This window comes from Marmota flaviventris, chromosome 3, assembly GCF_047511675.1.
Source record: "Marmota flaviventris isolate mMarFla1 chromosome 3, mMarFla1.hap1, whole genome shotgun sequence".
Lineage (NCBI taxonomy): Eukaryota > Metazoa > Chordata > Mammalia > Rodentia > Sciuridae > Marmota > Marmota flaviventris.
Window position 1 is genome coordinate 176,848,340 of NC_092500.1, and position 25,691 is coordinate 176,874,030.

Sequence of the window (25,691 nt, forward strand, 5' to 3'; positions counted from 1 at the left end):
GGGCATGTCTTCGAAGCACCAGGCGTATCTCAGTCACCAGACAATCCACCCTGGCTGCTGAGTGACAAGTGCAAAGTCCCATCTCTGAGTATTTGCTAATACTATGCAAATACCACTTCATTAAAAAAAAAAAAAAAATGAGACGTACCGGTCGCTTTCAGTGTGATATTGTCTCAGCACGTTCTCCTTCCTCCTCATGGTATTGCTATCTCCCTCATCTTTTACAGAACAAACTTGCGGGTCATCCCCTCCCTGGATTAAATTCCCCAGGGAGAAGAGTCATAGAGTGAAACTGGAGCCACAGGGAGCTGAGAGAGACCCTGCTCCACAGTCGCCAGGCTGTCCGCGGGCGGGGATGTGGAGAGGAGCGGCTGTTGTGGTGGCATTTTTTGCAGGAGCTGTATCGGGTGGGGGATGTGCTCTCACCATGTTTTTTAACTTTCCCACTGCACACATTCGTGCACCCCACCTCTGCCTGTCTTGAAAGCTGCTTAGACTTTCTGGACCTCACTTCTCCTGGCTGAAACGATTTGGGGTGTATTACTTATCATTGAATTTGTCTGATTTTTCTGACACAGACCTCCTTCTCCTTTTTTTCTTTTTTTTTTTTTTTTACAGTTTATTTCCCCTAAAAATTATCTCTAAGTACTTCCCTGCATGTTGTAGGAAATGTGATTTGCCATTTCAGTAGGAGAGAGATTGCCACCATCGACCACTTTCTGTAAGGAAGCCTATAAAAGTGTTGTTCAAGTGTATTCTTGTGGCAAATATCATAAAAAAGGTGACAAACTGACATCTAGGGCTGTGGCTGTGGCTCAGTAGTGGAGGACTTGCCTAGCACATGTGAGGCCCTGGGTTCAATGCCCAGCACCCCATAAAAAAATAAATAAATAAGTAGAATAAAGGTACTGTGGGAAAAAAAGATTTAAAAATTGACCTCTATCTGAAGTTTCAGATAATAACTGTGACACCTGAACACAGCTGCGTAATGGAGGAGAATGGGCTGGGGTCACACTGATGCACACATTCAAGTAAGCACACCAGCTAGGAGGAACAAGTCCCTCGGCCTCTGGGCTGCCCCGCCTCTCATTTCCTGAGGAGAAGCTAGGCTTTCCTCAGGGGGTCCTGGGGCTTGAGGTGCAAGGTGTGCAGAGCTGTGCCAGCCACCCTGCGCCACCTGTGTGGAGCCTCAGGTTCTATTCTTGGTTTTCATAATTCCTTACACAAAGTAAATTGTGCACATTTTGTGGGCAGAGTTAGAATTCAATATTTGATTTTTTTTCCCACATTTGCAGATGCAGAGTTTGCCATGATTAGAAGCATACCAAAAGCAATTGAGGCTATATGATTGTAACCTACATAAGTTTGTTAGTGAATTTCAGTGATCTCAGCTAGAAGTCTCATGCCATTACTTCTTTAAGGAGATGTAACATGCTAATTTTTGAAAGTAATATGCTAGGCACATATTGGATCATTTGTATGGCAATTATGACTTCTCCCAAGGGTCTTGCAGCTATGTATTTTAAAAATGACCATCAACAGTTGCAAGAAATGTTTCTATAGCAGTTTCAAACTTGGATCTCTTTCTTGATTATTTGCAAAGTATCTAAATAATATACAGAGGAAAACTGCATATAGAAAAATTCTGAGACAATGAGCTTTGTGGAGTGTCCAAATCAATTGATTTATTGATATACTAATTATAATGTTAAACTTTGTATCACAAAAATCCTCAATTAGAAAGTTTAATTTTGTGCTCTTTTAAAATGCAAAAAAAAATTTCTAAGCATTCTTATATACTTACACCTCAAAAATATTAATAAACCATATAATTTTAAAATATGACAAATACCTACATAGAATAGTATTTATACATTTATGCATTTATTTATACATTTAAATATCTATACAAATTTCATTATTTTAATGCTTACTTGCATTTTTATATCTGTATAAAATTTAATAGTTTTAATTATCTTATTTTGAAAACAAGTAAAACATAAGTTAAAGTGATAAAATATATCCATAAATTATATATGCTGATATCATTTATTTTAACTGTGTTAGAATATACTTACATAAAAGTTTCTGAAACCACTTATCAAGTACTATCAGTAAGAAATCATCTGAGTATTTTCTATTTTAAAAAATCTAAGAATTGACAAAAAGAGTCTTCAATATTTAATCGCATTGTATTTAATGTGAAATATTTATGAAATTTAGATATGGATATTATATTTCACATATAATATCATATGTGTATGTGTTCCTGAAATGAACTATATTATAAATGGAGTTCAACATTCTCTCTTCCTACCTTTCAAGATTATTCCTGGGCCTCTTAGATTCCATGAAAGGCAGTATAATTTATTCTAGTTGAATGTTATTCATGCTGTTTGGAGATCATTAATAATTAGGCATATGGTAAGATTTCTTGAGAGAGTCCTGAAAGTCATTCATGAATCTCATCTCCAGAGTCCTGGGATATACGAAAATAGGCTGGGACAGGCTGTAGGGCCTCGGGCCTCACTCTCTCCAGGGGGCAGGCCCTGCACCTGGGAGTCAGCCCTGGGCTCTGGGCCACGGCTGTCCAGGTTAGCCCACGGCCAGCACAGGCTTCCTAAATGAAGGTCCGGCTACGTGGCTAATCCAAAAGGGAGTTTGCATTAGAGAGACAGACCCTAATTACCTTTAACCAGCTCAGGACGGCTTCTCCTAGCTCCAGCCTCCAGCTACCTATTAGGGTAGCGAGGTTGACTGAAGAGGCCAGCGAGAGAGAGAGAGGGAACACGCCAGGGAGTGGACTCTTATTGGGGAACAAAAAATTCGGAGGAAAATCCCATCCAATGAAGATTAAAGGGGGCAGCGTCCCAAGGTCAGGGGCGACGATTGGGTCTTCAGGGGTAGTAGACAGACACCCCTCCACACGGACAGGCCCTCGGACCTGAGAAGGTGGGGAAAGCTCTGGACACAGGATGTGTCTAAGCGCCTCCCGCCCAGCCGGGGAGGTAACTCCAGTCACCTGCGGGGAGGGCCTCCCACAGTCCAGTGCTGCAGGTTTCCACTGGAGGACACACGTTGGGGGACAGCGAGGGACCAGGCAGGTGGTGGTGGGCAATGATCAGGAATCTTGAAAACAGTACAATGATTTTTTTTTAAAGCTCACTTATACTGATTTTATATCAGAATATGCTTATTTTATTTAAATAGTAAACATTAGGTTTAATTTGAAGATATGTAAAGAAAATATTTTTCATTTGAACTTTTGCCGCCACAGTGATCTTTCAGTTATTCGGGGTCCTTATAATATACCTACTTGTTTTTCCCTTTGGTAGCAAAACAGTCTGGGCGGCAATTAGGTTGAAAAGAGTGAAGGCGTTGAATGCCAGCCAAATAATCTTTACTTACTATAGAATAAAGAATCGTTAACTTTCTTTTTAGATTCTAAATAATGCATTTGGGGGATTTCATTGGAATCTAAAATATATTTTTAAAAAATTACTGTAAACTCAAGAGTTTGATTGAAGTCTGTGGCAGCAGGAGTGGAGAACATGGGGAAAACAAGGATGTGTCTAAGCGCCTCTCGCCCAGCCAGGGAGGGGATGAATAATGGGCATTCCTCTAACTGTGTTTCATGAGGTGCACTGTGGTATATAGCAGGGGAAGAGAGGGAAGCCAGAAAATGCCCGGCCCTGTGATGAGCTGGTACCCGGGAAGCCCGGCCCTTAGTGCTCACTCTGACTGCCATCCCATAGGTCCAAAATCAGATTCAGAAAGGCAAGGTGTTTCTGGGAACTCATTTCTATATAAACCATCCCTTAAAATCCCTAAGGGTGCATTGATAAAAATTTATCATTCAAATTTCAGGAACTCTTCTTTACTTATTCATACGTGGCTCATAGACATGTTCACTGCTCGGGCTAAAACCACTGATAGAGAGTATAAATATTCCTCAGAAACAGAAAGTGGGTCCTGTCATACATGCCGAAATGTCCCTGGTAACAGTTTAAGTGATCATAGTCCTGGTGTCGCTCCATGGAGGAAATCCCTAGGCTAGCAGTTTTGTCACTGAAGTGGCCATCGATTCCAGCCATGGCTCCTGGAGGGGTGGGATGGACCAGGCTCTCTCTCTCGATGAGATAAAACCTCTGCCACTCACAAAGGGGAGCTGCATCACACAGGAGTGCCTCGTTCTGTGACAACACACTGAGTCAACTAGATATCCAAGGAAAAATATGAGGGTTGATTTATTCCAAACTGTGATACAGGTAAGTCTCTATTCAAGGTAACCCCAAGCACATGCCCCAGAGCCGCAGTTGCTTATCTCCAGGTCGTGGATGGAGGGACCTTTGCTGCGAAGGCATTTCATCCAGAGTGCATTCTGTGTGTGGAGCACTCTTCTTCATTATGGTCTCTTCTCCAAAGGTTTACAACGTTAGAGATTGTCCCAAGTTAAAACATATTTGTAGGCTCTAAAGAAATAAGGATCAACAATGAAATTTAATAACCAATCACAGGAGTCGTGACACTAAAATGCATTGAATGACTGAATGGCTCTTATTTAGATCACTTATCCCAAAAATAAGCCAGGAATTTACTCAGAATGACACCTCCCTGGGAGACTCAGTGCTCCAGACCCTACATATTCTGTAGCTACAGTTATCCAAGGTGGACGGTGTCCTTGCGTGGACAGCCTTTGAATCTGGGTTTTTAATGAGGGGAAATTGCTACCAGATGGTTGAGCTAAAGCCTCATGGTGGATCCACATGGCTTCCCGCGTGTGTCTTTGTTTGAGAACATAAATGAGGACATCTGTTTACTTCCCTCTTTGACCCTCAGTATCTTTTTATTATTAAACAATAAAGTTCGTAAAGGAGGTTATTGAAAGTAAAAGTTGTTCTAAGGCATTGGCCTCCTGGGTTCACAGAGCCAGTCACATCTGCTCTGTCTCTCTGTGACTATGACCAGTGTGGAGAGAGGTACCTGGACTTTGCTGTCAACTGGGTCATGAGTCTGGTCTCAGTTTTGTTTTCTATCTGTAGAATGGGCTTGATACTAATATCTCATAGGGCAACTGTATGCATTAAATGTGAAACATGTGTGATACTTGGAGTTCTAGAAAATGTCATATTGTTTAATTTTTGACAACAGCAGAATTCTTCTTAGCACTGATTTGTAATTATTTCCAATTATTCCACCATTGTAATCCTTACCTCCACTAATCTACAAGTCTCATCGTCTTCATCACACAGAGCTGCTTATGCTCCCTGTCTATCCCTAGTCCACTGTGGCCCTACTCTACCTGTGTACTTGTTCCACATGCATCCAAAGGTTGGCTTTGATTGGCAACCACAAGATGTCTCCTTGAAGAGCAAGTGCACATCTGGTGAGATATGCATGTCCACTTAGACCTGTCTGTTTCTGCATATCTGTGTCTATTTCTGTCTATTTCTGCATATCCACTGAGACCTTGTGGATCAACATGCTTTGGAAGACTCCTTTGAAACGTACATTTCCATGGCCAGATTCACCCACCGTTTACAGGCTCTACCTTGTAACTGATCATGCCTTGCCGTTTTGCTCCTGGTGCTATCCTTAGTCAATGGTGCATGAAGGACCCATCTATTGAATATTTTCAGTTTAGATTTTTTAACTCCAAAGTTTTGACTAAAGTTTAATGTGCTTATGGATATCCATGGCATATGTCCTGTGAATTTGAAAAGGTAAAAGTCAACAAACTCAACAGTGGTTGAGGCTAAGCTGGAGGTTCCTCCCTGGGGACCGCCGGGGCTGGAGGACCCTGCGTGTGGCAGGTGCACCTCCAGGACTGGTTGGGAGGCTCCAGCGATCGGAGGAGCAGTTGCTGGCGATGTGGGTGAAATAGGTGGTGGGTCTGTGGCACCCGTCTTCTGCTTGTGCCTGTCCTGTCACTGCGCCTTCTCTGTCCCCTTGTCACTCACCTCCCCCTGCTTCAGAAAACCACTGTACTTTACAACTAGTCACTCACTCATGGCTCTTTTGGTGTCTTCTGCCATCGGCGATCCTTCCAGGCTTTCTGGTGCATTCTCCGCTCTGACTTTGGCATTATTCTTTTTAAAAATCCAGAATGTTCTAAGCTAACTTGGACGGATACTTCCAATTTTCCTCTTTTTATTCCTATTTCATGTGAACATGATAGAAAAGGAGACGTACAAGTGGACCTTTTCATAGCTTTGGTGCTGTGACGTGGCCACTTTGAGTACAGAGAATGGAGAACTATGGCCACACTAGTGGGCTCTGCTTCTGGCAGAACAGCAACGGCCGTGCACCCTGAGGAGACTCTGCCATTTGCTACAGAGGCAGCTGCTTTGCTTGAGGGAAGGTAGGAATCATTTAGCCAGAGAAGGGAAAAAAACAAACAAACCATGACTAGGCTTTGAAATTACTAAATCTAAGTGTATCGAGGAGATCAATTTTAGAGCGTTGGCGGTAGACAGTTGCCTACTAGTTGGGAACTTCCCCGTAGCCTGTGAGACAGACTGTAAGACCTGGTGTTGGAGAAGAACAGAGTATTAGATAGGGGACACTTGTGTATCTCTGTCTATAGGTCTGTGTCTGATCAGTGTCTGTGTCTACACCTGCATTGACACCTGTGGGTCCATGCCCACGTCATATCTTTCTCTGTCTCTGTCTGTGTTTATGACTACATGGATGTGGAAGGAGGGAGGAAGTCGGAGGTAAGGGACCTAGAACATGAAATGTCACCATTTTAAACATGCAGTCCTGTGGCTTTAGATCTATCACACCACTCTGGGTCTGTCACCTCCATCTCTCTGCAAAAACTCTCTTCACACCAACATGAAGCTCTGTACCCTTCACCCAGTACCTCCCCATCCTCGTCCCCACGCCCCGGAAAGCCTCCGTCCTCCCGTCCAGGTCTTTGAAGCCGACTCCTTTTCACTCACCCTCCGAGCATCCTTGGATCCACGGCGCGTGTCCTCTGGTGGACAGTGTTCAGTTGGATGTGGTCTTTCGGTCGGTCGGGGAAGGTACTGTTTATGGAGGCCACTGTGGCAGCACAGCCTGCACGAGTGCTGGACAGCAGACCTGCCCCTTGCATTGCTGGAGGCCGGAGTCTAACGTGCTGGCAGGGCTGGTCTCCTCTGAGTCTCCCCTGAGTCTCCCCTCCTGACTGCTGGGGCTCTCCCTCTGTGTGTTCATGCCCCAGTGTCCTCTTCCTCTGTTAGGAGACCAGTACTACTGGACGTGGTCCACCCTAATGACAACTTCAGGAGCCTGCCTGTGAGCACGGTCACTTCCTGACATCTTGTCTGTGATGGGGAGTGCAGTCCACAGAGTGAGAGCCTGCTGGGCCCTGGCCCCCACCATCCGCCACGCATGCTGCATGTCCCCAGCTCCCCCCTTTCCTCCGTGGCCGAGCGCACTGTGCCTGGCCATTGCTGCAGTGCGATGACACATTGTGATCCTCCTCTTCTCCTTTTCCACATGTCTTAGACACTTTCTTTGCTGTTACCATGGAAACTACCTACAACAACCTAAAATCAGAACATTTTCAATCAATACCAACTTAACTTTAATGCTACACAAAAACTTTGTACCTCAGGGCTCTTCCCCCCTACTTCATGCAATTGATGTCAGAAATTATGGCTTCCTGTGTTACATATCTATTGGTAGAGATTTATACTTATTTTATGCACTGTCTTTTAAACAGTAAACAAAATAAAATCAGTATAATGCTTAGACTTACATTTTCCCATGTGTTTTCTTTACTGGAGAAATTTATATTTTCATTTTGTTTTAGTCAGCTATTTCACTGCTGTGACTAAAAAAACTAGCCAGAACAATTGTAGAGGAGGGAAAGTTTATTTAGGGGCTCACGGTTTCAGGGCTGTCAATCCACAGATAGCAGATTCCATTCCTGGGGGCTCCAGGTGAGGCTGAACATCATAGAGGAAGAGTGTGGCAGAGGGAAGCAGCTCACTAATGATCAGGAGGCAGAGACTCCACTCATCAGATACAAATATATACCCCAAGCCACACCCCGATCCCCACCGCCTCCAGCCACACCCTTCTGCCTCCAGCCACCACTCAGTTAATCCCATCAGGGGACTGATTCACTGATTGGGCTAAGGCTCTCATAAGACGGTCATTTCTTCTCTGAGCCATCTTGCCTTGCCTCACACATGAGCTTTTGGGGAGCTCCTCACAACCAAACCACAATGCCTGTGGCCTCAAGTGACTGTCTTGTGTCCTTCTGTTTCAACTTGAAGGACTCCAGCGTTCGTGCAGGGAAGGCCTGCTGGTAAAGAACTCCCTCACTACGATTTATCTGCAAATGTATTACATTTAGAAGACATTTTTGAACTAAAAGAGTATTGAATGAAAGGAGCCAAATTTCTGGTGCCTTGATATGTCATGGGAAGAATTACTGGAGGTGTCTTTTGTCTACTGTTTTTATTCCAGATGTAGTGTCTCCTGCACCACAGTTACATTTTTCACGCATTGGACAGATTATAGATCTTCAAAACATGAAAAGTATATCGCACAAATGATCTGTCCTTACAATGACCCTGGAATTTCTCTCTTAAAGTGTCCTCTTATCATCCCTCTATACTTTTGCTGAGTTAAGTGGAACTTAAATAACAACCTTTGAATGCAAGTGATGTTAGGATCTAAGAACTATAAGATAACATAATATAGTCACATAGACCATCGCTTTTAAGGGACAGTTCTGCTGGATGTGGACTTCTCGGTTAACCGTGCTTTTCTTTCATCATCCAAGTATATCATCACGCTGCCATCAGCCTGCCGAGTTTCTGCTGAGAAGTCTGAGGGTCGTATTGGGGAGCCCCAGCTGGTGGTCCATTGTGCTCTCTTTCTGCTTCCAAGATCTTCTCTTGGTCAAGAACCCCGTTGTGTTGGGTCTTTGGGAACTCTCTGGGTTTATCACACTTACATGGAGTTGGTTGAACTCCTTGAATTTGTACATCCTTTCTGGCTACAAATAATAGGATCACCTACTCAAAAGGGTTTAAACTGAGGTAAACGCTGAGAGATTGGCTGCATGTTAAGTTGGGGTGGGTCCCTTACAGGTGGATGCTCAGCCTTGAGGATGACATAGAGGGTTCTCGAGCTACCTCATCACCTTGCTGCTTCTATCCTTGGACTCCCAACAACAGCACTGAAGTTCAGGTTTCAAAATCCAGGCTCAGTGAGGTCAACAGGGTCTCGGCCAGCACCCACGGATGTCTTTCAGAGGCAATCTTAAGGACCTACATCCCCATTCCATCCAGTTGAATTGGCTCACAAGCCCTCTGTTAGGCAAATTCTGGACAGAAAGAGGGAATTGCCTTGGTTGGACTGGCAAGCTACATGGGGTAGGATGGGTGTTGACGTGGCAGCCACTGAATCCAGCATGCAAAGGGTCCTTCAGAAGCTATTCGGAGGTAGTCAGGTGCCAGTGAGAGGGCACGCTCGCACTTGGAGAGACTCCGAAACAAACCAGTACACTGGTGCAGAGAGGCCATTGCTCCCCGAGTCCAAGTTCCTCAGCATGGTCAGGTCAAGTTGGGATCCACTAGGAGGCTTTATTTAGAGGCCTTGCGCAGACCTTCTGTGTGGTCACCCTCTGTGTCATGATCCTGGGGATGAGTAAGGCCATGCTCTCCCTGAGTTCCGGTGTCTTTGTACCCTGATGTCACTCTTCTGTCTTGCTCCTCAGTGTGACACAAGGGTGATTGTACTGAGCACATGCGTTTTTAATTAAGCTTCAGCTTCTCCAGGGGAGGAAAGTAAAAATCAAAGACATCTTCATTCTTTCATTGGAAAGAAGTCTCGATTATCAGGAAGGAGAACCAAGTCCTGTTTTAATGGTGCTAAGCTGACTTAATTCTTAGATCACGTATTAAATTCCTTCCCTGGGTATTTCCCCAGTGACTGCCCCACACCCTCACATGGCTTCTCTCCGTTACAGTGAGCCAAGGAGGCGTTGCCCTGGTCTCCGACATGTGTCCAGATCCCGGGATTCCAGAAAACGGCAGGAGAGCCGGCTCTGACTTCAGGTAGGAGATCAAGCACTGTGTGAAAGCAAGCTGTCCCCTCACCCACACCCCCGTCATTTTGTTTAACTCTTCTGTCCTTTTAATTTACAGACACAACTGCTTTATTTGCAAATCTCTAAAACATATTGTGGAGATTTCCAGAAACACTAGAATTGAAACTTTCCAGGATATGAGCCAACAAATACAATTCTTTAAATGTATGTGATCAGATTTGTCTTTAGAGGGATTTTTCTTGTTTTTAGTCTGTTACCATTTGATATTCTAATGCTTTTGATATTCAAAAAGAAGGAAAAATCAAACTATAGACTGGTAATTATGCCATTAAATAAACTTTCAAAGCAATTAGTGTTAGTGGCAGTCAGTGGGATTGATTCAGAAAATGCGGTGAATCCTTTGACCAGGGTTCTGAGGACCTGGAGCCTTTTCTGGTCGCTGCGGGAGGAATGCAGCTGGCACTGTGATCCTCCAACTCCTGCGGAGTCTGGTGTGTGTTTGCCTTAGGTTTGTGTGGTCTTTGGACCAGTTAGTGATTGGAGTAAGCTGAAGAATCCAGGGCCAAGGGGACGAGGAAGAATGAACTGTTGCTCCCACAATTGCTCCATTTTGGAGGAAGAAACAAAAGAGATGGGGCAAGGGATCAGGGCTAGTGACATGAGCAGACCACAGGGGTGGGGTAGGGGACAGTGATGCCATTGGACAGGGAATGGAGCATCGCTCAGGAAACCTGGGTAGCTGCAGTGTGTTTAAAAGCAGCAGGGACTTTCCGTTGCCAACAGCACAATGCCATAGACTGGGGGATTATAAAATAGCAAAGAAAAGGTTAACTTTGGTTCTAAGATCTGGAGGCCCAGGTCGAGGGGCTGGCCCTGATGGTGGAGTTCTTGGTAGCAGTGTCTTCAGTGTCACTGATCAGCATAGGTCCTTGGAGGCCAGCCTGACACTGGTCTTACTCAAATGATGTTTTTTTGAAGCTGTTCTGCCTCTGGCCAGGAAGAGGGAAGCCAGGGGTGCACATGTGGGCCTGGGTGCACAGCAGATTCGCCCTGCCACTACCTCAGTCCTTCCCCCATCTCCCTGTTGTTCCCGTGTCTCCTTGATAGTGATAAGTGACTTAACACTTCAGACTGACTCAAAAATCTGTTAAATGAGCTAAAGGTGTAGACTATTATTTCCATCATCTCTGGTATGGGGTTTATGTCTTCACACATCTACATCCACACAGCTCGTAGCGTTTTTATTTATTTTCCTTGCCTGCATGTACTGCCTAGAACCCCTACTCCAAGGTTGACTGGGAATCGTGAGATGTCTACACCTTATTTCTGAGCTTAGTCAAGAGAAATTCTGGTTTTAATCATAAGTATGTTATCAGCCCTGGGTTCTTCATAGATGCCTTGTGAGGTCCAGGATATAATCTTCTACTTTTAATTTGTTTGGGGTTTGTATTTTTAAATAGAAATAGATAAGATTTTGGTTTTTCTATATCTACTTGGCTGGTCTTTTGTTTCTCTAGTTTGTTCATATGATAAGTAAATGGATGTTCCAATATTAAAACAACCTGCTTTCTGGAATAGAATTGATTTGGTCATGATGAATTATCCTTTTTAAATGCTATTGGATTTCACTTGCCAAAATTTGTTCAGATTCTTTGCATGTACATTTATCATTGATATGGAGTCTTGTAATTATTTTGTCTAGTTTTGCCACCAAAGTAACACTGAACTCATACAATTAATTTGAAAATGTTCTTTCCTCTGGGATATTCTAGAAAAATGTGTGTGTATTTGGTAATTTTTTTCTTAAATGTTGGGAGAATTCATAAGTGAAGCCATCAGGAATTGGAACTTTCTTATGAGTTTAGTTTTTTACTAATTATAAATTCAAAGTATTTTCTACTTAAAGGTCTATTATATTATCTATTTCCTACTTCAAAGAACTTCAATACTTGGTATCTTTCAAGGAATTTTAAAATTTCATTTAAGTTATTAAATTTACTCCAAAAGCTTTCCATAGTATTTTCTGTACCTTTTAAATTGTGAAAGATGCCACAGCTCAAATTCCTGATGTTCATAATTTGTGTTTTTCTTATTCTGCCCGATCCATCTGGCAAGCAAAATGTCAATGCTATTGATCTTCTTAAAACAAAGTTTAGTTTCACTGGTTTTCCCTATTATTTTTCTCCAATTTTATTGATTTCTTCTTCTTGTTATTAAATTTATTTTAATACTTTTTCTGATTATTGTGACTTTTATTCTTTCAAGTTTCTTAAGTGTGAGGCTGAGATCAGTGATTTAAGTCTGTTTTGTTGTTGTTGTTGTTATTGTTGTTGTTTAAATGAGGGTGTTTAAATACCTTTGTAGCACTAATGCTATAAATTTTATTTTAAGAACTGCTTTGGCTGCACCCCTTCAATTTTGATATTATGTTTCCATTTCATGCAGTTCAAATAGGGTCTGTTTTCTTTTATGCTTCCTTTTTGGTTAGACATGCTATTTAGCTTCCAAATGTCTGATGATTTTTCCAAGCAAATTTGTGGTTAAAGAGCAAACTTTGTATATCTGAAGTCCCTTTAAATGTATTGGTAATTGCTTTATGGCTGAGCATATGCTCTGTCTTGGTGAATATTCATGGAACAAAATGCATACCTTGCTGTTGAGTATGCATTTAATCCACACTGGTTGGCATTGTTGTAAGGCAGCTTTGTGTCACTGTGACCAAAATACCTGATAAGAACAGCTTAGGAAAGGGAACATTTATCTGAGGCTCACAGTTTCTCTCAGTCCAGAGGCAGCTGGGTCCATTGCTCTGGGCCAAGATAAGGCAGCACATCATGCAGATGGGCGGGGAGGAGGAGCACTGGTCCATTCTTGGCAGCCAGAAAACAGAGAAGGGGAAGAAAAGAGGGAGGGAGGGAGGGAGGGAAGGAGGGGAGGGACTGAGGAGTGAAGGGGCCCAGTGAAGATGTACCCTTCAGGTTACAGTGCCAGTGACCCATTTCCTCCAACCAAGCCCTGATCCACCTGCCTAGTTACCACCCACTCCATGCAGACTTGGGTGATTAGGGTATAGCTCTCAGGATCAAGCACTTTACCTCTGAACATGACTGCACCAACACAGGGACTTGGGGGCACCTATATCTGACACATACAGAGACAGAGACGTATCACAATCTCCTGCTAAGACCATGAATTTGTGGGTGTCTCCTTGCAACTGCCTGAGTTTTTCCTTTTTGCAATTTGAATATGTTAATAGGTAAATGAATTTTAAAATTGCTACGCCTTTTGTTGAATTCATATTTTTGACATTATAAAATAATGTCAAATTATTCTTAGTAATATTTTTTTATTCTGAAATTGTACTTGTTAATATTACAAAGCATCTCATCAGAAAAATCTTGAGGCATTGAAAAACTGTCAAGCTCAGGGTGGCAGAGATGATTTCAAATATTCTAATTTCTACTAGATGATTTTGATTTTGTGATTGGCTACAAATTTTGTCAGTTGTTTTCTTTGAAGTAAAAGACTCATTCATTCTTTTTTTTTAAGGAAAATGTCTGACAAATCCTCAAATGTTAACAGTGATGGTTTGTCAGTAGTTCTTTTAGATGAAGTGGTGCTCACTGGGAGGACAGGCAGGGAATCGGGTTCACACATCCAACCAGGCCTGTGTCTTTCCTCCAGACCTCCTCAGGGAAAGATGTGCTGTGTAGCCGCGTGTTGAGATGTGCTGTGTTGAGATGAGCTGGAGTCAGCAGCTCCCCACTGCCCAGCTGTGTCTCACGGAGCCTGGCCTTCTCTGCTGGGTGCATCTCTGCTGTTTGGTGGTGCTGTTGCCATTTGTTTCCCACCATTTCTTTGCTCCCTTGGTGAAGATGCAACAGGAAGCAAAGCGCATGTACCATGTCACTATTATTATAATTTTGACTCCCAAGAGCCTCTAAACATGCCCCTTTCCAGGGACCAATGGGACACACCTTGAAAACAGATGTACTGGGGTGCAAGCTGATTTTACCAGCATAAAGAATGTTATTGGAGTCACAAGGAAAAATCCAGAATATATGAAGGAAAATCCATGTTCAGATGTTTGCTACATTGTAACTTCAAAGGAATGGAATGACCTGATTACTGGCAGTGCCAGGTGTGTGACAATCATGGCATCAGATGCATGGGCCCTCTATTGATGCACTGCCGGGGCCACCATCTATTCCCATGTGACAGCAGAACCCAGGTGGTCCTCATGTACCCTGGGGAGCACAGCTGTGTGTACAGGTACCCCGTGGCCCTTAGAGCAAAGGACATGTGACTAGATCCAGCATGTAACACGTTCACTGCTGACGTTGATGTTCATAACAGAGGAAGGATTCTGAACTTCTTGAAGTGTTTCTGAGACAGTTTTTAATGAAAGGCAATTCTGTCCTTTCTAATTTCTAAATTCTTGTAATCAGAACTAATGAGGAAGGTATGATTCAAACTAAGGACAGCCACAGTCAAGATGAGTGGATGGATTGCGGTCAGCACTCGAATTCTATGTTTTGTTTGGAAAGAGCTCACTTTATTATGTTGGTAAATAGTCCTCATCTGGTTTTATTTATATTGTTTATGGAAATCTTTTTTTCCGAAGGCAATCTAAATATTAATCTCAGCATTATCTATAAATTATTTAAAGTAAATGAAGCCTAAAACACAAAGCTTTCTCATTTGAACTCAAGTCAGCTTGAGGACAGTCCCCTCTCCCAAAGACAAAGCATTTGCTGTAGAGCTGAGTTCAAATAAGATGGATGGAAACACCCAGATGGACCACGTGAAGGAAGGGCTGAGCTGGTGGGAGAGGTCATGAGGGGTCCTGGCCACTGCTGTTCATCTACTCCCTCTGCTAGAGAGCATCGATACCCTCTGTCCAGGCAAATATAATCATCTTGATTTTTATAAATGGATCACTTTTGAAATGCAAAATGTTAACACATCCACACTCTGTATCTTGGTAGACTCAGATTTGAGCTGGATCTTGTTGGCTCAAGCCCTGTGCACCTTTCTGACCTCTAACAAGGGTAATTCTAATGACTACAGTTTTCCATACCCACTATACTGGACCACCGGATGAGGCGTGCAGGTTGTGGACTCCCCAAAGTCACCAGGTGAAGAGATGGCTGAGAGCCACACTGGAGCCCAGCATTCCAGCCATGCGTCTGAGCACAGGGGCACGTGTCCCTGACCACTGAGAACAGTTGTCCTGCTGCACACTGCCAGGTGCTGCAGATTCTTCATATATACTGTTTCTGGTCCTAAGATACCTCCTGTAAAAACCTCTTCATCACATTTAACAGGTGCTGAAACTGAATTGAGGGAGCCCTGGATGCTCTGAAAATTGGGCCTCCGGTCTGCTCCTCCCTCCCTGGCACAGGCCCCAGTGCCTGTGTGACAGACCCTCCCTGCGGTGTGGCCGCTGCTCTCTTTAGTGTCTCATTGCAACATCGCACTCACCTTCCTACACAAGGATGATTTTCCTTCCTGCCACACCAACAGCTGCCACACCAGTTGTTCTCCTTGGGGATTCCTCCGGGAGCCGAGCTGAGCAGAGCTGTCTGCTGTGGAAAGAGACGAGGAGCTCATATGAGTACGATCCACAGCCCTGTGGTCCTGCTGGGCTGCTGTCCCTCCTGTGGAAGGGGATGTGTCCTGTCCGCACATTGCCCACAGGGTGCTTGCTATTCCCAGGGGCTCCACCCTCTGGCTTTAACCTTCCTGCGTCTTTGGGTTTAGGACACCAATTTATGTTTCCATAATCTCTTTAACTTTTTTTTAGTTGTAGAGACACATGATATCTTTCTTTATTTTTATGTGGTGTTGACGATAGAACCCAGTGCCTCCCATGTGGAAGGCAAGCGCTCTACCACTGAGCTATAGCCCCAGCCTTCAGCTCTTTAAATCATGAGCTCCTGAAGGAAAGGGGACAGGCCTTATTGATTTCATTTCTCATTACTCTGCCCAGCATAAGGTAGACGTGTTCTCTATTGAACTGGGTTAAATTCCAGCTAACAAACCCGTCCCTAGGGATATAGGACCATGGCCTCATTAGGTCTCTGTTAAGCCAATTAAGTTAAACACGACAGGTCAGGGAGCAGATGAACAACTGTTTAGAGAAAACATGACCTCTGCCCAGAGGGGGGCTGGAGGCTGGAAGAGTGACAGTTATTACCTCAAAAACAAACATTGAATTTGCATCCTGGATACAGAGACATCAACATGCATGCTAGACGCTTCTGATCCTGCACCTTTTCATCCTTCCTAAAAATAAACACTTATTTTTAATTTTATTTTGTAAATCACTTTATGAAGTTACAGTACATCAAATGGGATTATCTGTCATTGAATAGAAGGAGAAATTGAGGTCCATAAAGGAAACCCCAGGGGTCATGAGGAGCAGAGTCCAATCAGTGACCACATCTCCTGACCCAAGGCCGCTCTTTCCACTCCCACGGGTGGTTCTCAGCTCCTCACCAGCCGGCTGACAGTTCACCCGCCGTCCCTGCGTGGCTCCACACTTCTCCACCCTGGCCCCCGGGTGGCAGCAGAGCCCCTGCCCCTCTGCTCAGGAAGCACAAAGCCTGGCAGATGGGCTGTTGTCCGGGAGGAAGTTGCTCTTCCTTTTCTGGAGGGTCGCTTTCCTTGATGCCTCTGAGTCTGAGTGAAGTTTTAGGGAGAGAGATGGCAGAAACCCAGGCACTTACCTGCCACTGCAGGCTCTGTGGCTGGGGGTCTGAGGGCACCCATGTGATAGTGCGTCCTTGGCTGATGGGGAGGAGAAAGGAGACCTGTCCAGAACCCTCTGGCCATCTCCATCCTGTAGGTATTATTTTTCTCTTATAATTCTTGTTATTATTTTTTAAACTTATCATAATGGAAAAGTCAATTAGACTTACAAAGTTGGAACAGATTTTTCATTTTTCACGCACCAAGGTCTTTTTACTGGCTCTCCCACTTAGCTCTTCCTTTTTTTTAAGTTCAGGATTTTCTCTGTGGTGTTTTGCTTTCCTCATCCCTTCTACAATGCTGAGGGTGCATTACCAACACTGAGCCTCAGGGTCAAGATTGTGGGTACCAGCTGCCACCTCCTTCAGGTGCCCATGCAGGGCCACCTCCTGAATGTGCTACCTAAAATGGACCTCCTGTTCCCCCTCCTCACTGCCTCTGATCTCTCCTTTTACTTGCTAGGATTGACCACTGAAATTTATGTGCATGCCTCCGTTTACAGGTTATTTTAATAAGCACAGTGCAGGTTTAGTTACCGCCTCTCTCCATAGGAATGGGACCTGGTTTTATTTGCTATCACATTCCCAATGCCGAGCCCTGTGCTTGGCTCACAGCGAGCATTCAGTGACGATGTGTTAAGTCATTTATTTCTACTTTTCATAGGAAGCATTTGCATTCACATTCTGGAAGGCAGCGGTAAGTGCGGACTGGATATGCAGAATGTTGATTTTCAGGTACATTCTCGGGAATACGATTATTTCAATAAGAGAGCGTCTATTCATTCAATCCATGCAGCGTATTCCGCACTGAGCCCCTGCTGCTGCCAAGATTAGTTATGCACATCATTGCTCATCTTAATAACGAGAAGGAAATGTGGGTTCTCTCACTGCTGTTGTTAAAATATCACTGGGTTATTCAGCCTGCTCTTTCCTACCAATTAAAAAATCAATTTTCTAGTAAAAGAAGATTTTAAAGTTCAGAATAAAGACCATATTGATGTTTCATTTAAATGAAATTTGGGAACTATGGTGGAAGCCTTAAGAAACTTAAAAAACACCTAAGCTTTGTTTCATGTTGGAAGAGTTTTCCATACCTCATATCTGATTCCTTTCTACCCAGTGTTCTGAAAATGAAAGTCTAAGAACTGTATTTTGTTTCTGCAAGCCATCCTTGGCTCCGTCCACGATTTCCTTGCTACTCAGCTGCACAGGGCGAAAAGCAACAACATGGAGAAGAAAGCATTTCTTTTAGATGCTCCCTGCAAATAAAACCGGTGGGTGAAGGTGCACGTGCCCTCTGCTGTGTCCTGCACTTGAATCTGCAACGCCAGTGATCCCGACCTGCTCCAAAGTGTCTTTGAAATTTGAAATTAAAAATTGAGGACACAACACATTTCTGTGCCCTTACCTGAAGGCAGTCATGTAGAGTTCTAAAGGTTCCCTGCTCCAAAGGAACTGAGCTAGTCTAAGAAAAATGGGTGGCAGTGATTGCTGCTCTTTCAAAGACTGCAGGCTGTATCCACAAGAACGACGTGAAGACAAACCACAGCCAATATTTTCCTGTTTGCACGATTTGAAACCTTTATGTCCCTTTGAAAAAGGAGCACTGTGAATGTTTCAGGTAGCATTTATCTGGCTAAAGCTTCTTCCAATAAAGGAGCCCCTGGGTAGGACTCGGGTACATTCTCTCTCTGTCTTCCACAGTCTTCTCAATATCTGTAATAGCACATACTTATTTTCAAAATAATAAAGTATCCATTTAAATAATTTTCTGTGAAAATAGATCATTGATACTTAAGTACATTAATTTGTCAAAAGATGGTTGAAGAATTAATTAGCCTACTGTATCATCTTCATCATAAATGAATATTAATGCTCCTAAAAGTGTCCTCTGTAACCCGGTTCTCTGCTTCTTGGTCCTTCACCAGTGAAAGGATAGGACAAAATAGATGACATCATTACTTCGGGGCCACGCCCTGTGGTGTGGACCTCTGCAGCTCTAAGTCAGGTTTCTTTCGTGGCCTGTTGTTGAATAAGACTCTGCCCAGCCGGGAAGGTGCTCCTAGGGGGCACCAACAACCCTGAAGCCCAGGGGAGGCATGTGAGTTGGTATCTGGGATGGCACGGAGTTGCCAGGGTAAGGTCAGCCCCAAAGCTGTGGACACAAGGAAGCCAGCCGGCATGCTCCCCCGGGGCCTCGCTCCCTGCTCTATAATTGTCTGATCCTTTAAAAACTCTTTAGCGTCGCAAGTTTTTCATTGTATTTTCTTCTCTGCCCCCACCAGGGGTGTGTTGAAGGATGGAAGGGTGTGCTTGCTGGTCTGCAGCACACAGGAAGTACTTCAGCTTCCCAGGGCTCTGGAACGTCCATTTGGTACTCCCCACTTACTCCAAATATTCTGATTTAATTGGTCAGGAACGTAGCCTGGGAATTAGGATTTTTAAAAAATAATTTGGTTAGTATTTTAGCTATTCAATTGCATTTAGGTATTTAGGTCATATCCACTCTTTGTGTGTGGATCAGCAGCATTAAGGTCATACACACGAGGTACAGCCAGGACCAGCCTCCAGCCGGAGCCCTCTCATCCTGCCATCCTGAAGCTCTGTGCCCTAAAGAGGGACTTCACTTCGCTCCAGCCATGTCCCTTGCTGACGGCGATTCCACCTTCCAGCTCTGGGGATGCATCTGCTCCATAGGTACCTGGCCATCAGGGTTATGACAGGAGCCACACTTTTTGTTCGTAACATGCAGCTGATGACCATTCCCCACGTGGCTTATGTCATTCCTGGTAGGACGGGAGGTGAGCACAGCCCTCGGAGGCTTGCCCTGGAAACCGTGTTCGATATCCTGGGAAAGTCTGGAAATCTCCTTAGAGGGCCTTTCTCCTGTCTTCTGTCCACCGCAGCTTCTGTGTGTCTGCAGAAAAAACAAGGTTCCAGTTGGTTCTTGCTGCAATAAGGTGGTCCAATCTTAGTGATCTCCATCAAATGATCATCTGGGAAAAACAGTGAGAAGCAAGGCCAGTGGGCAGTGTCCTGGGCAGCAGCCCCCGGGTGCACAGTGCAATGGCAGTGGGCCCAGGAGCCAGGTGGCCCTCCTGGGAGGCACATAGGCAGGAGCCACTGAGCTCTCTGGAGCTTGCGTCCTGTTGTCCAGCGTGCCTCACAGATGGGGTGCCTTAGTGAGGAACAGCTGTGTGCTCAGCCCTGACCGTCATGGAGAACAGCACAGAAACCACAGGTGTGGCTCCCGGTGCTGCTGCAGACCCCTGCTCCCCACTCATCCACAGTTCCAATTAGTATATTAAAATCATCTTTTAAGTTGATAAAACATTGTTTTTACAAAGGTTTGGAAGAATGTTGTTTATGATTAATGCATGTCATGGCGTAGAGACTGGTGTACGTACGTATTGTATTTCTATTTCAGTCAGCTTCTCACTGCTCTAAGTAAAAGACCTGACAAGAACAAATGTCGAAGAGGAAGAGTTTATTTGGGGGCTCACAGTTTCAGAGGTCTCAGTCCACAGGTAGCAGGCTCCATTCCTTGGGGCTCCAGGAGAGGCAGAATATCATGGAGAAAGAAGAGCGTAGCCGAGGGAGGAGGCTCACGTGATGATGAGGAAGCAGAGACTCCACTCACCAGATACAAAATGTCACCCCCAAGCCACACCCCAGGGACCCCCTCCTCCAGCCATACGGCACCACCTCCAGTTAACTCAGTTAATCCTCTCAGGTGACTAATTTGCTGGCTGGGTTGAGGCTGACTTAACCCAATCATTTCACCCCTAAACCTCGCATTGTCTCATACATGAGCTTTTGGGGGACACCTTACTTCCCAGCCAGAACCTATCACTTATCAAGATCGCTGCCCTTCAGACTCTGCTCCTGCCTGGAGTGATGTTTCTCGCCTCCTAGTCGCGGTCGGCCGCCGATTCCCACTGTAATCAGCAGCACAGCGCTGACCTCCTGGGAGAACAGAGGGGCAAGCAGTGGGTAAGCGGGGGAGGCACACATTCCCTGGGCAACGTTTAGGGATCTCTGGGTGGTGGCCTGTGACAATAGAACCAACCTCAGAGACACCGTACTTCTAACCTTGCTGGGAATTGCTGGTTACGAGTCTATTCACATTTCTATATCTGTGTCCTAGAGGAAATAGAGAAGGTAGCCAGCTAGACAGCTTTTGTTTTTAGCTATGATCTATTTAAAACAAATCAGAACCCAAATAAATAAGTGAAAACTCAATCAGTCCATTTGACCCTTCTGCCCTATTAAACACCCTTTGCAGCAGTTGTCTGAAGTTCATTAGCAATGCCCCTCAGCTTCCTCTTCATACAAATGGGAGCAGGCACATGGGAGGGTCAGAAAACAAGGATCTGTCCATGTTCAGCTTCCCGATGCCCTCCCAGTGCGTGTGTTTAGTGGGCTCCTCACTCCCTTTCCCTTGGAATAGCAGAGAAGGGTCCCTTTATGCTGCTGAGTCTTTCCTGCCTCACAAGAAAGCCGGCCTGGCTTGCTCTTGAGGGTCTCTGGAGACTGACACTGTTGCTTGGAGACCTCTTGCTCTGAGGAAATGGCGCCACCTCTGCAAGAGCAGGACAGCCATCTCATCCTGTGACAGCCTCTGATGCACAGACCAGCTCTTGAGATCTCGTGCATGGAACAGACCTTAAGGACACATGAAAAAGAACCCAGAGCTCCCAGGTGGGCTGATCCACCTGTGGGAAGAACAGGCCAACCTGGGCTTGAGCCAGATCAAGAGAGGAAAATACTGCCACACCCAACGGTATGTGGAGTCTAAAGAAGTAGAAAACACAGAAGAGCAGAACGGTGGTGGCCAGGGCTGGGTAGGGCAGGGGCAGATGGTGGCCATGTCCAGTGGTGCTGGGTTCATTGTCTCCATTCAGCAAAGAAGTTAAGAACAGGGCACAGAGATAGCAAGCAAGAAGTAGGCTTATTGCCAAGGCAATAGAGATACAGAGACTTCTCCAAAGAGCTGGAAATCCAGAGGGGGAGTCCTGGCCTATTCCTTTAAGGTCTCTGGAATTTCCTCATTTCCTTATCTCCTCCCCGTCATGATCTTCTCACCATTACTGACTGATGTCCCCTGTATCCACCTGTCTGTTTTTCTATTGAATTCCCCACTTGGGAGCACACATGCATAAGTGTCTGTCTGACTGGGTCCCCTGTTTGTGTCCACACGCAGTTTCGTTAACCAGGCACTTGAACTCATCAGAAGACCCTCTCCGTGCTCCTCTGGCCCTGGCCCTGGCCCTGGCCCTGGCCCTGGCCTCTGTTGCGGGAAACAGTGATGGAGGAGGAGTACAAGCAGCACTCAGAGACAGGCTGGTAGGCCCAGAGGGAGACGAACTCCAGGTTCCGAGCCCTGATCCACACTTTCTCACAGCGTTCACAGGTTCTCTGGGCTACCTTAGACTCACCTGTCAATGGGGCCTTTTTCCTCTTTTAAAAAATCTCCTAATCCATGTGGCTGAAGGCCTCGTGCGGGGTCTCTAAGGCAAAGCTCGCCTACAGCAACAGATCAGAAGGGAGACTCTTTTCCCAGGCATCCCTTAACTCTCTAGTCTTTGAAAGCCTGGCACGGGGGTGTTCACATTTCCAGAGGACATAGTCGGACTCCTAGGGCAGTTATTCACCATCCAATCCAAGAGGTAGGGCCAGGGTTAATCAGGGTTCCTGGAGGAAGGCTGAGGGGGGAGGGAACTGACCCTTTCCCAAGGAATTGGTTAATCGCCGTATCAGTTTTAGGATTTCATTCACAACCAGGACTGGTTTGGCAGTCACACATCCTCCTGTCCACCTTGCCCTGACGGCCTAAGGCCTTCTGTATCTGCTCAGTCCAAGGTGGATTGCAGCCTGGTCCGACGAAGGCCTCCAGGGATCTGATGCTTGGCATAGGGACTGTAGTTAACAGCTTGCTACTGTTTCCTGGGATTTTAGGGAGCGGGCTTCAGCTCCCTCACTGAGAGAGAGGAAATGAGAGGTAGGAGTGCTCCCTGGCTGGACTGTGTGACCGTTTCACCAGGTACATCAGCACACCTGTGCACAGCTCCCACACAGACAGAGGCCCAGCCCACCTCCGGGGGTTAGCTGTTGCGTCTGAAGTCAGCTTTGCTTTGCTTTTCGTCATTCTTCTCAAAGGAAGGAAAGGAGAGGCAGGACCACCACCTGTGGCATTCCTTGAGGGGTCCCCTTCATGAGGTCCCCTTCCTCTACTCCAGTCCTGGGGTCTCCTTCACAGACACGCCAGTCCTGGGGGACTGCAGGGTGCTCTTGTGCTGTAAGCGTACCAGAAGAGCATCAGGAAGGATGGACTGCTGTGGGTGTGGCGGGTCGGCAAAGGCTCTGGAGATGGCCGCAAAGCTGGGGCCTCGGCTGGGAAGGCAAGGGTCCCGCCATGTGGAGACGTGGGTGGGCCCCAGCAGAGGGAGGAGCAGGTGCGGAGCCCGAGGATGAACCAGCCTTGCCTCTGTCCTCTGTCACAAGGGGCAGTGAGGGCTGGTCTCCACGGCAGGACGTCAGAGCAGATGCGCCAGCTAGCAAATACACAGCTGCAGGGACGAGGGGCCACATCTCTGCCTGCCTGGTGACCTTCAGAGGTTGAGCCTCTGTGTCTGCACAGCATGGTGTGATATTCACATCAAACTCCCCAGGACGCTTTCTTTTTCTTTGCTATCTAGTACCCCTAGCTTTCCTTTCTCTCAGATTGACTTAGTCCTACCTACGTTCTTTAATATGAAAAGTAATTTAAGGTTTTATTTCTAGAATGACCCAAAATTGATATCAGAGAAGAAACTGTACTAATAATTCAATCAATTTTGGGGGTGGGGGTTGGGTTGAAGTAGATCAAATGGTAAGGAGCAGAGATTGCAAATAACTAGAAGCGGTGTATTTGGGATTTTAGGAAGTCTGAGCAGGAAGCTGTCTTTCTTGGCCACAGGACATTACCACGCAGTGAGGACAGCATAAGCTGATGGCTTAGCAGAGCTGCGTCCATTTGCAATATTTACACAGCCAGGTCACCTGCTGAAAGTAACTCCAAGACCTGGCGTTTGTACTGGAATTGGTCATCTGATCAGAGTGCCACTTTGTCTGGGATTTCCTGCCAATCATCTGAAGGCAAGGTCTTAGGGGCACCTCAGGCCCAGGCAGCAGGAGTGAGGAAGTGGAGCCATGCAGATGGGGAGGGAGCTGTAGGCAGGACACCCTCAGCCAGCAAGTCGCTCCTTCTGTGCTCAGCTGACCTGGCTGAGAGACTGGCCCCGGTGCCTGCTGCTGGCCACCTCCTGCCCCTTGTTCCATTGTCAAAGTGCCCCCCATGGCACTGGCTCCGCTGCATTCCTGGGCTGCAGACCCCACCTTCCCTGTAGCTGCTCTGAAACCCAGAACCCCCACTGACAGGCTCAGCCAGCCAAGCTGGGTGAGGGGCTCCTGCCAGCAGAGGTCTTGTGGGCTTCTGACCCTGGCTGACATCAGCTGCTTGTGTCTGCCTCCAGGGCCCAGGAACAGAGTGGGACATTGGGGGGACAAGCAGGGCACAGGAGTCACTGGGGAGGGCATTCATGTAAACCAGGCCAGCTGTGTTTGCAGGACCTGGCTCTGTGCTGACTTCTGTAAGGCACCACGTTTGTGTCCTTTGTGATCCCTTCTGAGTGTTCCTCTGGACGTCACAGTTTGTGGCGGGTGTGTCTTTGTGTGCACCTGCCCTCCTGGCTGTGTTTTTGCTTGTTATTCCTCTCTTGTGGAGCCTGGGAGTTGTGCTTGCAGGGCTCTTATGAGTGTGGGTGTAAAGCATAAATCGGAATATCGGAAGGTTTTGCACCATGTATTTTCAGGAGAAAATATTTGCCCATTTTGCCAGATAGTATCTTTATATTAGGTTTGCTGGTCCGTCACAGACTGAAGTGATAACTTTCAGAGTAAAGAAAGACAGTTTGAATCAGGCACTTGAGCAAGGGACCTGTGTCTTGTTTTCCTCCTTTCTGCAGTGACCACAGGCAGAAGCCCCCCACCCTCCTTCCTGGCAAGAATCCAGCCCCCAGGATGTAGCCTCTCCGTCACCTCCGACTTGGGATCAGGAGGCCACAGAGGCCCCCTGACTCAGGGTCAAGAGATGTGTTTGGAGCTTTCCCTTTGCCCTGAAGCCAGAGTGAAAACCGCAGTGGGCCTGTGTAAGAGAAAGGGAAGGAAGTCCAGCTGCCTGTGGTGCCCTCAACAGCCTGCTCCACCGCTGTGCACGGGCAGGACGGACCATCCACAGTGACAGGCATGACCTACGCTGCCAGAGGTGGGGAGCTGGCCAGGCAGGGAGAGGCAGAGAGGGACAGTTGCAGATCCCCTAGGCTGGGCAGGCATTCGGGAAGGCCCCCCCAAAACTCAGCTGTGAGCAAAAGACCTGACCAAACAATCAGAGGAGGAAACGTCTATTTGGGGTTCCTGGTTTCAGAGGTCTCCGTCCACTCACAGCTGATTCTGTTCCTCGGGGCCCCAGCTGAGGCAGAGCATCATGGTGGAGGGTGGTGGCTGGGAACATGGCACCAAGCAGCAGGGAGAGACTAAGCTCCGTCCCCAAGGGTACACTGCGCAACTCACTGCTCCGGCCACACCCCCTGCCTGCGGTCACAGCTCATCTCCTTCAGCACACGGGTGCGCTGACCAGGCGGAGGCTCTCAGGGCCCAGTGTCCACAGCTCCAACTTGCCTGCGTTGCCTCCCGCGTGAGCTTTTGGGGACACCTCACGTCTAAACCACACAGTCCTGTTCATTCCTTCACAGGGATTTGTGGATGGTACCTGATTAAAGAGCAGGGCCAGAGGCCAGGAGACTCCAGGGCCAGGCGCAGCGCGTTCCCAGGAGTCAGTCTCCGGC

The 25,691-nt window shown here is 46.2% G+C and overlaps 1 protein-coding gene across 1 annotated transcript in view; it reads left to right on the top strand.

The window, feature by feature from the left end:
* Csmd1 (CUB and Sushi multiple domains 1) overlaps positions 1-25,691 on the top strand; it is a 1,338,703-nt gene that overhangs the window by 833,693 nt on the left and 479,319 nt on the right. Inside the window, exon 8 of the mRNA XM_071609340.1 lies at positions 9,974-10,061. Within this exon, the coding sequence (XP_071465441.1) occupies positions 9,974-10,061 (88 nt within the window). The remainder of the gene's footprint in view (positions 1-9,973; positions 10,062-25,691) is intronic.